At 43.1% G+C, this 16,666-nt stretch overlaps 1 protein-coding gene across 5 annotated transcripts in view; it reads right to left on the bottom strand.

Moving 5' to 3' along the window:
* SPPL2A (signal peptide peptidase like 2A) overlaps window positions 1-14,962 on the bottom strand; it is a 137,973-nt gene extending 123,011 nt beyond the window's left edge. The window contains exons 1-2 of one of the 5 annotated variants that reach the window (XM_030189585.1): window positions 14,883-14,962; window positions 14,715-14,800 (exon numbers count right to left, since the gene is read on the bottom strand). In XM_030189585.1, coding sequence (XP_030045445.1) covers window positions 14,715-14,792 — 78 coding nt within the window. In that variant the 5' untranslated portion in view covers window positions 14,793-14,800; window positions 14,883-14,962. Of the gene's footprint in view, window positions 1-14,714 lie in introns of all 5 variants that reach the window. The other 4 variants (XM_030189586.1, XM_030189587.1, XM_030189590.1 and 1 more) reach the window with 4 other exon arrangements.
* Window positions 14,963-16,666: the final 1,704 nt, after the last annotated feature.

Here is a 16,666-nt window from a genome sequence, read left to right as displayed (position 1 = left end):
CTTCCTAAAAGAAAAGTCCATAGACTATTATTAAATGGACTTGGGGAAAATCCACTATTTCTGGGATAAGCAGTATAGAATGTTTTGTACTTTTTTGGAATCTTGCCAGGTATTTGTGACCTGGATTGGCCACTGTTGGAAACAGGATGCTGGGCTTGATGGACCTTTGGTCTCTCTCAGTATGGCAATACTTATGTACTTATGTAATTTATTCTTACTGTACAACCCCTTGAGTGAATTCTTTCAAAAAGGCGGAATCCTAATAAATAAATAAATGCTGCTAAATTGACTTTGGTGGCACCTTGGAAAGATCCGGAAGTCCTGTCTCTGATCAAGTGGAGGATTAAATTGCATTATATATATATATATATATATATATATATATATATATATATATATATATATATATCAGATGGCGAAACTTAACTGTTATAAGGCGAAACGCTATTGCACATTTGAAGAAAGTTTGGGGACTTTGAAAAATTTGAGTTTCATTTAGAGAGCAGGTTTTTATCTCTTAGCTTATATAGTTTGATGAATCTTGAACACGGGACATATCCTTACTCAATCTCCTCCATTTGTTTTTTCAACTTTATAGGTTAAATAAAAATAAAATTGTTAATTGAGAGGTTACATTAAAAGCTGACTTCATGATTCAAAGGTATCATGTTATAGTGTTTACTCATGTCTGCAACGTACATTGTATGCACTTTGAACACTTCAATAAAGACTTGTTAAAACAAAAAAAAAAAACATTCAAGGTCGTTAACAATAAAATATATTTTTGTAGAGCTACAGCCTGACCTTCTTCTGGCATCACAAGCACAGGAAAAAACATGGCCTCTACTGCAAAACATTCTTAATGTGTGACACTGTAGCATGGCTACATGGCCTGTGTGTGAAGAATGAATGAGCCAGTTTTCTGCACCCCCCCCCCCCTTTTTTTTACAAAGCTAGTGTGGGGTTTGTGTTCCTACTGTACACATACTGTCAACTGGTACTTGGGGCCTTCTTAACCTTAAATTTAGCTAAGAAGAAAAACTTGAAGCTGAACACCATTACTACTATTTTCAGCCAGCCTTAGAACCTCTCTCCACCACCGCCAACTCCAGGCTCCGCCCTTTCTGCCTTGCCTCATCCTATGCTTGGAATAAACTTCCTGAGCCCTTACGCCAAGCCCCCTCCCTACCCATCTTCAAATCCTTGCTCAAAGCCCACCTCTTCAATGTTGCTTTCGGCACCTAACTTCTAGACTGCCCCTATTTGACTGACTGTACATTTGTCCTTTAGATTATAAGCTCCTTGAGCAGGGACTGTCCTTCTATGTTAAACTGTACTGCGCTGTGTAACCCTAGTAGCGCTTTAGAAATGTTAAGGAGCAGTAGTAGTAACCTTTACATTCTTCATCTGCATTCTGTCTCTCAGAGCATAAGAACATACTGGGAAAGACCAAAGGTCTTGTCAAGCCCAGTATCCTATTTCCAACAGAGGCCAATCCAGGTCACAAGTACTTGGCAAAATCCCCAAAGAAGAAAACAGATTTTATGCTCTTTATCCAAGGAATAGGAAGTGGATTTTCCCAAGTCCATCTTAATAGTAGTTTATGGACTTTTCTTTTAGGAACTTGTCCAACCTTTTTTAAACCCTGCAAAATTAACTGCTTTTACCACATTTTCTAGTCATAAATTCCAGAGTATAAGAACACATTTAGGGCCCTGTTTACTAAGCAGTGTTATAGGTACGTTAACATTTTTAACATTTGGGAACCATGTACATGCCTACAATATCCCTATAGGCACCTACATGGTTAGCGTGCGCACTAAGTGTAGGCACGCTAAAAATACTAACGCACCTTAGTAAACAGGGCCCTAAATATTTTCTCACAGTTCTTTTAAATTTACTACTTAGCAACTTCATTATGTGCCCCTTAATCCATGTATTTTTGGAAAGAAGAAACAAGTGATTCAAGTATAGATCCAGGCAGCATGTAGACAGCCTTTCCCAGAAATGGCCAGGGCACCCATGAGCACGTGGGCCAGCTCCCAGAAAAACTACAGCTCCCACTATCGGGACCTGTCACATGCATGTGCAAGATGGAAGCCAGGATGGAGTAAAACTTTTCAGAAAAGGAAAGGGACCTCCTTGTCCTGCAGAATGAGGCCTCTTTCAGGAAAGCAGGCATTGGGTCCCACAGGAAGCAGAAAGATGGTGCAACCTGTTATTAAGTTTAGGGGGCAGATGTGGTACATCTGATTTCCATATGATAGTAAACATCTGACTGATTCAGTAAATTCCCACCCAATCAATCAAAGAGATTACTTCCAGGGCTCAGGCACTGCCTGCACACAGCAGTTTTTTGTTATTAGTGCTACTTGTGAGTAGAGAAAAACACTTTGTATAGTGTGGAATGGGGGGGGGGGGGGGGGGGGGGGGGAGGGGTGAAAGGACTTTGCAGTACAATTAAAAAAAAAACATGTAGTAACTTACTGTGCATTAACTATTACCACAGCAGATAACACAGATCACTTCACATCACGTCACTTTAACATGTGGCATTAAGTGTATCTGTTATCTGTAAAGCACAATGTGCAATAACTCTGTACGTTTACTGCCTGGGTAGATACTGGAAACACCCCCAACAGTTAAAGTTGTCCTATTAATATTTTGTCGAAGATCCATGAATGCTTAGAGTTTATGGTTCTAGAATCCATTATTATGTATAAACTTAAGAGTTAATGCACTACAAAAAAAATAATCAGATTTTACATACTATAGGTAGATAGATATCTATTAGAAATAGAGGCTGCAAACAAACCAAAATTTAATTTCAGGACAGAGAGTGGTGAGTTACAATCTCTTCAAACTGTGCCTTAATACAGAAGCTCAAATGGTCATAATTATATGCTTTGTTTTGTGCCACTTAATAGTAACATAGTAAGGTCCCTGTTTACAAAGCCGCGCTAGCGGCTGGCGGTGTGGTACTGCTGACACAGCCCATTCAGTTTGAATGAGCTGTGTGGGCAATGCCGTGCAGCAGTTGCTAGAGTGGTTTTGTAAACTGGGGGGTAAATGATGGCAGATAAAGATGAGTATGGCTCATCTGGGCTACCCAGGAAGATGGCTAAGGCTGTACCTGCTGCTCTGTGCAGGCCCCCTCCCCCATATGCATTATTTTAAAGGTGCAAAAGTCATTTAGGTTTTGTTGAGTGGAAATGCTCTAAACTTTTAATCTATCCTCTTTTCACATAAGGATCCTCTGTGTTTATCCTATGCCTTTTTTTAATTCTGTCACTGTTTTTGTCCCCACCATCTCCTGCAGAAGAGCACTTCAGACATCTACCACATTTTCCATTAAAAAGTACTCCCTGATGTGTTTCCCTCCTTGCAGCTTCATTTCATGTCCTCTGGTTCTATAGCCTATTTTTGTAAAAGAAATAAGATCAGGTCCGTGCAAAAACCTTAGGGGCTCATTTCCAAAGAACTGTGACTTACAAAGTCTAAGTGCTTTGAAAATACACCTCTTAGCTTTCATCTTTCTGGCCACTATCAACAGTCCAACATGCTGGTAATTTTAAGGGGCATTTCCAAGGGTAAAACAGTGATTTACCTGGAGAAACAAAACCCAGGACTGGATCAATCCTTTCAGGTGAATCTGGATCCAGTTGGCAACTGGATTCAGATACGCAGAACAGGGTTGATCCAGTCCTGGGGGTTTTATTTCCCCATGTAAATCACTGCTTTACCCTTTCAGTCCTGGGGATTGTAGCCTTCCTTTTCTGAGGGAATGTAATAGGGAAATCAGAACTACAAGTCTATGAACCAGCTGGCAACCTTACCTTCACGTACAATTACCTGTGAAAATACCAGTAGGGTATTTACTGTGCAAATACAAGGGGAGCATATAAGTGCAGCATAGGTGGGTCACAGGCAGAGCTCCCAGTTACACAGGTGCCATTATAGAATAGGCTCCTGCTGTGCTTCTTCAGAGCTTCCAGTTATGTGTGCATGTAGGACTAGGGCAATTCTACAAGATGAGTCAGACTAATGGTCCATCTAGCCCAGTATCCTGCTTCCAACAGTGGCCAATCCAGGTCAGAAGTACCTGACAGAATCCCAAATAGTAGCAACATTTCATGCTACTGATCCCATGGACAAGCAGAGGATTCCCCCATTTCTATCTCAATAACAGACTATGGACTTTTCCTCCAGGAACATGTCCTAACCTTTTTTAAACCCAGATATGCTAACCGCTGAAACCACATTTCCTGTTCCTTTTAAAAGTAGTAAAAAATTAAAACTAGGTTTGAGCAACTTACACCATATACTCCCAGCATAAAAGGGGTTATAAAGCTTACATTTTTAAACAAGGGTGTCTCAAAGCCTCCCAGTAGGGGCTATAGACTATAAAGAACCCTCTACCATGATGGGAGTCCCATTACTATCACAGGTGTCAAAAGGCTGGGAAAAAATGAATCAATGTAAAAAAAACTCCCAATGAGAGAAAATAACTGAATCCAAAAACTGCCATATACTTTTTCTAAAACAAACCCCTCATGCTCTATAAGATAGCATCTGGAACAAGTTCTACAGTTGGTGTCCTCCTGAAGCAGCAAGTAATTTTGCAAAACAAGAGCCCTTGTTGAGGAATTTGAGGTTGAGTGCCTGCCCAGCGATTTGTGGAGAGGAGTTAAATCATTTGCTTGGAGCTTGAGGTCCTTGGTGATAGAGATTGACAAAATACATCACTACATGAGATGCCATCTTATGGAGCCCGGGGAGCTGTGAGACAGTACTGTCCTCCATTTCAAGATGTGTTGGCATGCCTGCTTCCTCTTTTTTGTCATTATTGTCATTTTCTGAAACGGTATTGGTTATAGATTTTTGCAAAGCCCTTTCTTATTGTTGTTACACATAAATCCCTGCATGAGGAATTTGTTTTGGAAAAGGTATATGGGATTTTTTTGGATTCAGTTATTTTTCTCCCATTGGGAGTTTTTTTACACTTATTCTTTTACCCTGCCTTTTGACACCTGTGATATAACAGGACTCCCACCATGGTAAAGGGTTCTTTATAGTCTATGATGATCCCCTACTGAGAGGTTTTGAGATGTCCTTGTTTCAAAATTTAAGATTTATAACCCTTTTTATGCTGGGAGTGTATGGAGTAAATTGCCCAAACCTCGTTTTCATTTGTGCTACATTGCTGTAAGGGTTTGAATCCCATTGTTTTGATTGGTGTTCCATTTATTTTATTTTTATTACATTTGTACCCTGTGCTTTTCCCACTCATGGCAGGCTCAATGCGGCTTACATGGGGCAATGGAGGGTTACGTGACTTGCCAGAGTCACACGGAGCTGCCTGTGCCTGAAGTGGGAATCAAAACTCGGTTCCTCAGTTCCCCAGGACCAAAGTCCACCACCCCAACCACTAGGCCACTCCTCCACTCAAAAATAGTACCATGCAATTTCCTTGAGTGTCCCCTAGTCTTTGCACTTTTAGAAATAGTAAAAATATCAGTTTACATTTTCCCATCCCTTTTCCAAGCTGAAGAGTCCTAACCTCTTATGCCTGTCATGACTCTCGGGGCTTGATAATAAGAAGCCCCAATATCATGGAGCATAACCCTGGCGCAGCAATCACCTGAAGTCTCTATTATTTTGTAAAGTCTCTTTTATTGAATAAATCACAGATAATTTACTCACAGATAGATGTTCAGGATACAGAGACTTCTGAATCTGGAGGCTGTGGGAGGTGGAGATCTGAAGAGAGGTAGTTGTATTGCAGGGGGAGGGGAAAGTAGTTGAACAGGTAGAAATAGTCCAAAGCTGGGTGACTGCAATGTGCAATATCTCATTTGGAAGAAGATATTTACAGGGTAAAAAATCCAGGTTCGTTACAGGGAGTTTGAGCCGGACAGAGCTGTCTGGAGTGAGATGGTGTTATTAACTCCATGTCCCTGGCTGTAATGGAGGAAGAAGCCCCTCGTGGCTGAAAGGACAAGGAAGTGGTGGGGCTTCACACAGGGAGGAGCAGATAGAGACCAATGGGGACAGAGCCTGCTATCAGATAGCAAGGGGTAGTCCTAGAGATAGGAGGGAAAGGTCATACCTGGCTGACCTCTGTGGACAGAATAGTAATACTGAGCAGGAAGACAAAAGAGCCAAGCTTGGCAGAGAGAGAGGGAGAGAGAGAAGGTTTGAGCAGCCTCACAACCAGTGATAGCAGTTCTTACACAGCCAAACAAGTGTGGTTGCACTGCCTGTGAACTACATTACCCACAGTGCATTGCTCATGTATTTTTCCAGTGGGGAAACTGCAGCAATGATAGTCCTTGGGACTGAGAATAACAGTAAAGGCATTACACACATTTTAGGATCACGTTATAAACTAGTGCGAGGCTGTCGGAGGACAGAACAATGCCTTTCCTCATATGAGAAGAGTTCTATCCCCTTAATCATTTGGTCACCCTTCTTTGAATCTTTTCTGCTATATCTTTTTTTTTTTAATTATCTTTATTGGAGTTCTCATCAATACAACCAAAAATAAAGAAACAGACTGCATCCACAACCTGCAAGTGGGAAAAGCAGCCATTATCATATAACATTTGGTAACATACAATAACATAACATATAATCAAATTTATTGTTAGTCCACACATCTGAGACCTCCAGCCACAGTTTTCTATTTTCACCCTCTCCCCCCTCCCACCTACCCTCCCCCCGCCCTTAATGAGACCTCTGAGGCGAAACAACCCATTCTCCTTCCACCTACCAGATACCCTTAACATGAAATAAAATAAACAAACATACCATGGCGTTACAACCTTATATGGTAATGTTATAATGCAACACTGTAGTATAACATTGTAGTGTAACATTATAGTGCACCCTTGTAGCGTAACATTAGTACCCCCTTGGCAAATCAGAAGCATTTCCCCAAGCTAAATGAATATGCTTACTAAATCTTCTCAGGAATTGAGGAGCAAGCTACGCTCCCGGTGGGTAAGTTGAGACCAATATGGTTCCCATATGCTCTGAAAAGATTTCCACTGTGCTTCAGTCCTATTAGATACCACTTGTCGCTCAAATAACACTAATTCAAACAGAAACTTTTTCCACATAGCTATTTGGAGGAGCCCTTTGCATGCGCCAGTGCATCAGTATTACCTTTTTCACTAACAACAGAGCTTTTGCCAAAAACAGATGTTGTGCCACAGACTTTACCTGTAACAATGTCCTGTCTTGAAAAAGAAAACCTACCGGGTGACTCATCACCTGCCTCCCTAAACAACTTGATAAGAACCTCCGGACCCCCTCCCAGAACCCCTGTGTCTTACTACAAGCCCAATACATATGTCCCAAAGAAGCATCTAAACCACACTTGGGGCATATACCTGATTCTGCAAAACCAGCTCTAAAAGCCCTCCAGGGAGCAATATGCATTCATAGAAGAAATTTATACTCCTGTTCTCGATGTAGTTCATTGATAGATGTTTTTACTATATTCTCAAGAAACTTTTGGAGCACCCCAACGTCAACACTACTCTTTAAATCCTCCATCCAGGCCTCCGCCACTCCCTGTAAAGAGACCGTCGGCCGACCCTCATAGAGTGCTCTAACATAATTGGATAGTTGAGGATGCGCTCTATCCTCTAGCTCCAGACCCTCCATAACCCGCTGAGCGAAAGCCGCTCCAAGCTGGGCTTTTGGCAGGCAAGAGACATGTCGTCACACTTGTAAAAACATGAATATATTAGAGCCCTTCCAGCCATATCTCTCACACAAACTCGAAAAGGAAAGCATTTTCCCTTCCGCATCAAGCAAGTCACCCACCCATCTATCCCAGGAAACCTACCTCTCCCCACCCCCAGTTGAAAATCTATGTTCCCCAACAAGGGCAAAAACGGTGTCACCCCCCCCCAAGTTCCCTGAAACGCTTTGCATAAGGCCCGCCAAACAGTCCTCATATATCTCCAGACCACATGCTTTTTGAGCGCCTCCGTAAACTGTACTGCCCTAGCATGCAGCAAATAAGGCGCTGACAATGGATACATATACTCAACCTCTACCTCTATTGGCGTAAACCCAGATGTTCCAAGAAGCCAATCTCTAACATACCTCATACCACAACTCAGATTATATTGCCTCAAATCTAGGAGCCCCAACCCTCCCTTATTCCTAGGCATCATGAGAGTGGACAAAGAAATCCGAGCCCTCTTACCTCTCCACAGAAAAGAGCTCAAGACCCTATGAAGCTTTCTCATATCTGCCTCTCTCAGCCAAATAGGCAATATCTGCAACAAATAAAGCCATCTACGCACTATAATCATGTTATACAAGAAAATTCTACCAGCCAAACCCAATGGCAACCCCATCCACATGCGAAGGCACTCCTCCGATTTTCTTAATAGCGGAAACACATTTAACTCATACAGCTTATTTGTGCCTGCAGAAATGTACGCACCTAGATACTTCAGGGAGCCCTCTGCTTCCTTCAACGGGAACTCAGTCCCCAGTCTTCAATCCTCACATTAATTAGTAACGCTTCAGACTTAGATACATTAAGCTTAAGCCCCGACATATGCCTGAAATCATCAAACAATTGTAATACCTTCTGCCAAGTCTTGCTTGGGTCTGTCACCACCAACATAATATCATCAGCGAAGGCCATACACTTTAATGGGGTGTACCTCTGTGATACTATCATCCCTGGTACATTCTTAGCCCTTCGAAATTGTTCCAACAACGGTTCCAAAAAGAGGATATACAGCAAAGGCGATAAAGGACATCCTTGCCGTGTGCCACTTCCCAACGGGAAATACTCCGACTGAAACCCGTTTAATAAAACAGCAGCTGTAGGATTGGCATATAAGGTACGTATGGCCCAAAGAAAAAAACCCTCAATTCCATAAAAGCCCAACAGAGTGAACAGAAACAACCATTCCACTCTATCAAAAGCCTTTTCCGAGTCAAAACTTATAGCCGTCGCAGGAATATTCAATTGTGCACACCTCTCAAGACCCAATAACAGCTTTCTGACATTTACTCCAGCATGCCTACCTTCACAAACCCCACTTGATCACTTCCAACCAACCTTGATATCACCAGCGCCAACCTCTCCGCCAGTACCCTCGCTAGCAATTTCAGATCAACATTTATGAGAGAGATAGGCCTGTAAGACCCCGGCTGTAGTGGATCCTTCCCTGGCTTAGGAAGAACTGTGATCAATGCTTCACTGGAACCCCCAGGAAAGAACCCTCCCTGCACAGCTGCTTCAAAATGTTCACCTAGAAGGCCCAGTACTTGCACATTTAAAAGTTTATAGAACTTTCCGCTGTACCCATCTGGCCCTGGGGATTTATGAAGCTTGAGGTTCTTAATAGCACCCTGCAGTTCAGATTCTGATATGGGCTCATTCAACCAAACCCTTTCTTCCTCTGATATTTTTGACAAATTACACGCCTGGAGGAAGGCCTCCATTTTGTCCTGCTGACCACCCCCCTCTGCCGTATATAGCGATCTATAAAATTGGGCAAAAATCTGCTCCAACTTCTTCTGATCTGTCACTACCCTACCCCCATACTGACATACCCGACCATCTCTTAGTAAGGTCTGCCAGCAATTTACCCGGCTTGTTTCCAAATTGAAATAGTCTGAATCTATGATAGAAGACATTTTTCTGCGCCTGCTCCTGGAATAAATTATTAAGTGCCCCCTAAGCCTGCTCCAAAGCATGTCTACCCGCCTATGTAGGGCAACAGCTCATCCTCCTCTTCAACATTCTAATCTGCCTTTCCAACTCCACCATCCTACTAGCCTGCTGTCTCTTCCTCTTAGCAACAAAAGCTATGATGTCTAATAACTACCTTCCCTGCTTCCCACAACAAAGTTGGGTTTGTTCTATGCTCTTTGTTATTGTGCAGATACTCTTCACATTTTTGACTAAGATATTTCCTGAAAGTCCGATCAGTGTATAAATGCGCTGGGAACTTCCACCTCCCCCTTACTCCTACTCCTCCTAATTCTACAGTGATATGTACAGGTGTATGATCAGAAACCACCAGGGGCCCAATATCTGCCTTCTGTACCTGATGAAATATATCCCTTGAAATGAATATATAGTCTATTCTAGATTTCGTTGCATGTGCCCTCGAGACATGTGTAAAATCCCTCTCTAAAGGATGAAGTGTTCTCCAAGAGTCCACCAAATCTAAACTCCTTAGCAGAACCCCCAACCCCTCCGTGGTTCTAGGTCTAGATCTCTGCATACCAGCCATAGTGTCCATAGTTGGATCCAGGATTGTTGGCCCAGAAATCCCCGACAGTTGAGCTACTAGTGTTCTAAAGAATACCCATTGAGATGTATTAGGTGCATAAGCAGAAACTAATGCGAGTCTAGACTGATGCAATTTTCCCTCCACAATCACATACCGGCCCTCTGCATCTAAAGTGACCTTATGCTGCACAAAGGGAGCCGTCTTGCGTATTAAGATGGCTACCCCAGCCTTATTTTTCGGTGCAGACGCATAATAGCACTGAGCCACCCATGAACGCTTTAGTTTTTGATGCTCTATATCATTAAGCTTAGTTTCCTGCAGCCCAACAATACCAGCCTTATGTGCACTCAGATACTGTAGAATCTTAGCTCTTTTGATCGGTGAATTAACTCCAGACACATTCCAAAATACACAAGTTACACCCTTATGTGACCCCATATGCAACAGAAAAACTTTGACAGATACTCTCCAACAAACATACTTGTTTTTCCCACCCTGGGACCCAGCCTCCCCCACGGTGAGCTACCAAGCTCGTCCACACCACCCAGCCATACACTCCATCCAGCTTCCAACCATCACCCCCTGCTGTTCCAACCACCACAGGTCCCACCCTCCGCCTCCCTCCCCTCCCACTCCCTCCCTGCCTATTTCCCCCCTCCCCTCGCCCCTCTGCTCCCTTACGCCCAATGAACCCCCCCATTACTCTCAAAGGCCATTCCCGTGACACATCCCAGCCCTCTCCCCACTCTCTCTACCCCTGTTACATAAACCACGGATTTCCCCATGTCCCTACTTTCGCTCACCCCCTTAATACTGCCCCAAATTGTGCAGTTTACATATACAAAAGACCTGTTTCACCCAGAAATACTCCACCAACAAAAACCATGAGACATTCATTCTTCAACATAATGCCAGCCCAAATATTTCAACATGTCCACCACTCTCAAACAGCAGGGCAAGAATCTCACTCCAAAAATGGGGTCATAACGTTCAATTCGGGAACCACTGCTGCATCTGCTTTTTTGCTGCTTTGTTATTTTCAAAAACATGAGCTTTTCCTTCTTTGACCACTCAGAACCTCGCTGGAAACTGCAAAGTAAATCGGATTTGCTTCTCCACCAGTTTTTTGCAGATTTCCGAATATCTTTTCCTCAGCTGAGCCACTGCCATAATCCTGAAACAGCAGGATTTTAGAGTTCTGACATTGCAAATTCTGCATAGACCTGCATTTCCTCAGAATTTTTTCCTTCTGTGCAAAGTTTAGGAATCTCACCACCACCAATCGCGGCCTGGTCGCTCCCTCCATGCAACGGCCCACGCGGTGTGCTCGCTCAATCTGTATAGCTCCCATAGCCAGCTCATTCTCCATTAACTCTGCAAACCACTTTTCCAAAACATTCTTCAAATCTCAGTCGCTCGACGATTCCGGCAGGCCCACTAACCTCATGTTGTTGCGCCTGGATCGGTTTTCCAAATCGTCCAGTTTAACATTGCAACCCGCTACTTCCTTCTTCAAAATCGTCAGCTCGTCCAACACTCCCTGCAGGCCATCCTCCGCGGCCCCAACTCGCGCTTCCAACTCCGACACTCTGATGTTAAAATCCGTGACCGCCTGGGTAAGTCCCTGCACACCAGCCTGAATTCCACCCAACCGGGTACCCAATGCTGTACTCACTGCTTTAGAAAGCTTTTCAATGAGCTCATCTGAAAGCACCGGAGGCTGCCCCGCGTCTCCCGCCATCTTGCTTTCAACCAACGCTCCCAGATGCGTTTTAACGTTGTCTTTTTTGGCACTTTTAGCAGCCATGTCCGCCCCCGATTTCAGCACAAATCTGTCCATAAGCGTGAGGGCTCTCGATCTTTACTCACACGTAGTAGAAAAACCAGGGTGAATTTAGCTCAAAGCTTCTTGATAGAAGAGAGGGCCAGGGAGCTAGGAGAAATTGCTGCCTCTTAGCTGAAGCGCATCACGTTACCCCTGCTATATATTTTTTTTAAGATATGGTAACCAGAATTGCACACAATACTCAAGGTGTAGGCGCACCACGGCGCAACAATACAGAGGCATAATAATGTTGTCTTATTTTCTATTCCTTTTTTAATAATTACTAGCATTTTATTTGCTTTTTTGGCTGATACTACACACAGAAGATTTCAGTGTATTGTCCAAGATGACACCTAGATCTTTTTTTGGGTGCCGACTTCTAGGGTGGAACTTAGCGTCAACTATGATTTGGATTATTCTTCACGTTGCACTTGTCCACATTAAATCTCATGCCATTTGGATGCCAAGTCTTCCTGCAATTTTTCACAATCCACATCCATTTTAACAACTTTGAATAGTTTTGTCTCATCTGCAAATGTAATCACCTCACTGGTGGTTCCCATTTCCAGATCATTAATAAATATGTTAAATAGCACCCAAACTGATCTGACTTCAATAAAAGTAAACAGGGGGATACAGGGGGGCGTGTCAAGATGGCGGCGGTGAGCTGGTGAGAGAAGTGAGGCGTCTTTGCTGGAGGAAACCTGTGCCTCATTCTAAAAGAAAAGGTCTGGTGAGGTCTATACTCCCGCCTACCTCGACCCCTTTGTCAACCCAGCAAAGCCTAGACCGCTTCCTCACCGGGAGTTCCTTGAGTGAACTGAGGGTTGTAATTCCCATAGCAGAGGCATCCGGAGGAGCGGAACCTCAGCTGGGATTGGAAACATCACTATCGCCTCCCTCAGATTCTAACATCTCTCCTTGCCCAGCATTAACGGCATCGATAGGAGCGAGTATCCACCTCACCGAAGATGTGGCGAGCGGACTTGCTGGCGAGGGCCTACCATTGCGTCAGAAAATTCTAGAAGAGACCCGTGAGTTAAGCGGTTTCTCAGAAAGAAACAGCGGAGGTGAGCCTTGAGAAAATCTGGTTAAAGTTAAAGCAAATGGATGCAACACTACAAAACTCCTCAGGTGAGGTTTCTGCTTTATCCATTAAATTCGATGAGTTGGTACAAAACGTTGAAGTTGTGAAAGAAGATTTTTCCACTAAGTTCAATTCGATTCAAGTAGAAATAAAACAATTTCAAGAATTTAATTCAGCAACGGTCAAAGATAAAACAAATTTACATAGAAGAATAGAACAGATTGAAAATTATAATAGAAAACTAAATCTCCGTCTTCTGAATTTCCCAAAAGTACCAGGCCAGCTGCCTCTGGACTTATTCAAAAGATACTTGCAAGAAACTTAAAAAATTCCTCAGAAGGCTATTCCTCCTATCAATAAGATTTATTACTTACCTAAAAGACCTGGGAAACAAGTTGGGGAAATCGAAGGAAGAAAAGGAAAAATTGATATCGATTTGAACAATATATCAGCTATTTTGGAGCAATCCATAGAAAATGTATCTGAGAGAGCTACTTTATTGGTCTCCTTTGTCTTTGAGCAGGACTTAAATGATATCATGAGACTATATTTCAAACACTCTAAGAAACTTTCTGGATCTGAAAAAATGTGGATTTATCCAGATGTTACAAAAATGACACAAGACAGGATAAAGGTTTTTCTGAATCTGAAAAAAAGAAGTGGTGGAACTTGGGAGTATATTCTTTTTAGCCTATCCATGCAAATTTTTGATTTGATTTGGTGAAAATAAATATATATTCTACACTCCTGAACAATTAAAATCTTTTCTAGATTTGAAAAGGCTTAAATAATGTTAGAATAAGAAGATAAATGGAATATCACATAGCCTTTAAATTGTAATATATGCTTTATATACTCCTACAATTTCCTGTTTGACACGCTTCTCACGAACAGTGGTCTAAGAAAGCTCATTTCAAATTCTGAGATAATAGTTTAATTTTTTTTTGCTCTTATTTGTGATGATTTTCCAGGCTGTATTAAGTGTTTGTACTTGTGAAATTTGTTGAAAAACTTAAAAAAAAAAAAAAAAGTAAACAGGGTTGAGGAAGGGATTAACCTAGTTGCCAAATAGCATTTACATATATCAACAATTGGATACACAGGAAATAACTGTTTACCTGCTTGTACGTCCTCTTAATGACACTATTATGTGAACTTCTAACAATTTAAAAACTGGTAGCTTGTATAATGTAAACTTCACTTCTGAAGATACTTCACAGTTTGCAAACCACCTTGAAAACAAATTAACAGTCTGTTTTCTATGAACATTGTTTTTTATACTACTATTAAAGATTTGGTGCGAAATCCCATGTTATACATAATAAAAAGAAAGAACAGCTAAGTTCCAGGAGAAAAGCTCTTTTGGCAGTTTGTAGTTTCTGATACTACCCGTTAATTCAGTTTAACTGGGTACCTGGGCAGCTCTGAAAGGGTCAAGTGTGTGGTGGTGGTTGTTGTGGTGTTTTTTTTTTTTTTTTTACTGTTTAAAGCTGTAGGGGGAGGGGTGGAGGGAGTTAGACATTACCTGCTGGTGCTGAAGGAAAAGTATAAGTATCAACAGCAGGCCAGATGGACTCCACAGATGAAGACTCCTTCCCCCCATGTTTCAGCCTGTCCAAAAAAAAAGATTTTTAAAAAAGACGACACGATGACCCGTCTGAAACCGGAAGTCAAGGGCGCAGGGGTATCTCACTCAACAACTCGGGTCGGGTACCAGCTCTCAGTTCACACCACACACTGCCAGTGCCGACACTTCCTGTTCGCACCCCTCCCCCACCGGCAACTACGTGCATAATAATAATCTCAGGGAGTGGAGTGTTTGGGAAAGTCTGCCCAGTAACTGGTGAGGCACTTGCAGGCGGCTCCTGATAGGCGCCCGAAAGCCAACGCGTTGAGCCGCCTTTTTTTGTCTGTGTGCATGTGGTCAGTCAAGGAGGGTGAAGAAAACCGGAGGCGGGATGACGTCAAAAAGTTAAGCCTCTTAGGTTAGCCTTTGTTTACTCGCGCACCTGTCATCTAGTACATTCAAGATAGTGTTCTTTATTGTTGGTAGAATTTATACATGCTGGCATGTACAGCATATGAATGTACACAGATGAAGTATTGGTTTCATTGGTTAGGGGAAGTGGGACTTGATATACCACCTTTCTGAGGTTTTTGCAACTACATTCAAAGCGGTTTACATATATTCAGGTACTTATTTTGTACCAGGGGCAATGGAGAGTTAAGTGACTTGCCCCAGAGTCACAAGGAGCTGCAGGGGGAATCGAACTCAGTTCCCCAGGATCAAGGTCCACAGCGCTAACCACTAGGCTACTCCTCCACTACCGACAGCCCATGTAGAAGCCTGCCCTTGCAGATCAGCAATGCGGCCACGTAGGCTTCTGTTTCTGTGAGTCTGACGTCCCCAGGATCAAAGTCCACTACACTAACCACTAGGCTTCTCCTCCACTCTAGAGGTTAGAGTAGAGAGGTGTGGTAGCTGTGTTAGTCCACTTTTAAAGGTAACCAATAAAAATAAAACAAAATAAAACATGGAAAAGAAAATGAGATGATACCCTTTTTATTGGACATCCTATATAATAAAACGCACCTCCAACGTTCTGAAGCTGACTGCGTGGACATAAACCTCGAGTCATTAGAAATGTTAAGTAGTAGTAAGTAGTTATGATCATCACAATTTATAATACTGTTCCTACATTTCCTTGTTTTTACTGTATTCTTTACCATGTAAGATGCTTTCTTTTACTATGTAAGCCACACTGGACCTGCTGTATGTGGGAAAGAGCGGGGTACAAATGTAATAAAATTCATGCTCTCCATCTGATGAAATGACGTCGGAACTTCCTGGTACGTCACCAGCAACAATAACCAACCAGCACAAAGCAACACGCCCCAAACAGCGTGCCCCAACGTCAACGGAACACAACCGCCGAGAAATACAGCGCAGCACCGGTAAAGAAAAACTCTCAAACACACTCCAAAACAGCCCCCCCCCCCCCCCCCCCCCCCCCGGTGCTCTGACACTCACCCCTCCTGAAATGCCACTGGACCACGTCACCAGACACCGTCATCCGATTTCGGACACCCGCAATCTAATATCAGACTCCAGACCTCCCCCTCCTCCACCAAAACAGTCCCGAATCGGCGAAAAAATCAAACATACTCTCCCACCTCCAGTCACGACACTCCTCCGACCGTAGAGGACCCCACCCTCATCCCCCGCCCTCACAGGCCGTCGTCCCTCCGTAACACCCTACCTCACACTTGCAGGCAAGCTCCATCGACGGAGTTCAAACATGCGTGGGATATGCATAGAGGAATCCTGTGCAGAAGGAATGGATCCTCAGAAGCTTAGCTGAAATTGGGTGGCAGAGCAGGTGGGGGGAAGAGGGGGTGGTGATTGGGAGGAGAGGATAGGGGAGGGCAGACTTGTACGGCCTGTACCAGAGCCGGTGATGGGAGGCGGGAAATACT

Source organism: Microcaecilia unicolor, chromosome 1 (genome assembly GCF_901765095.1).
Source record: "Microcaecilia unicolor chromosome 1, aMicUni1.1, whole genome shotgun sequence".
Classification (NCBI taxonomy): domain Eukaryota; kingdom Metazoa; phylum Chordata; class Amphibia; order Gymnophiona; family Siphonopidae; genus Microcaecilia; species Microcaecilia unicolor.
This window is presented reverse-complemented; position numbering and strand designations above follow the sequence as displayed.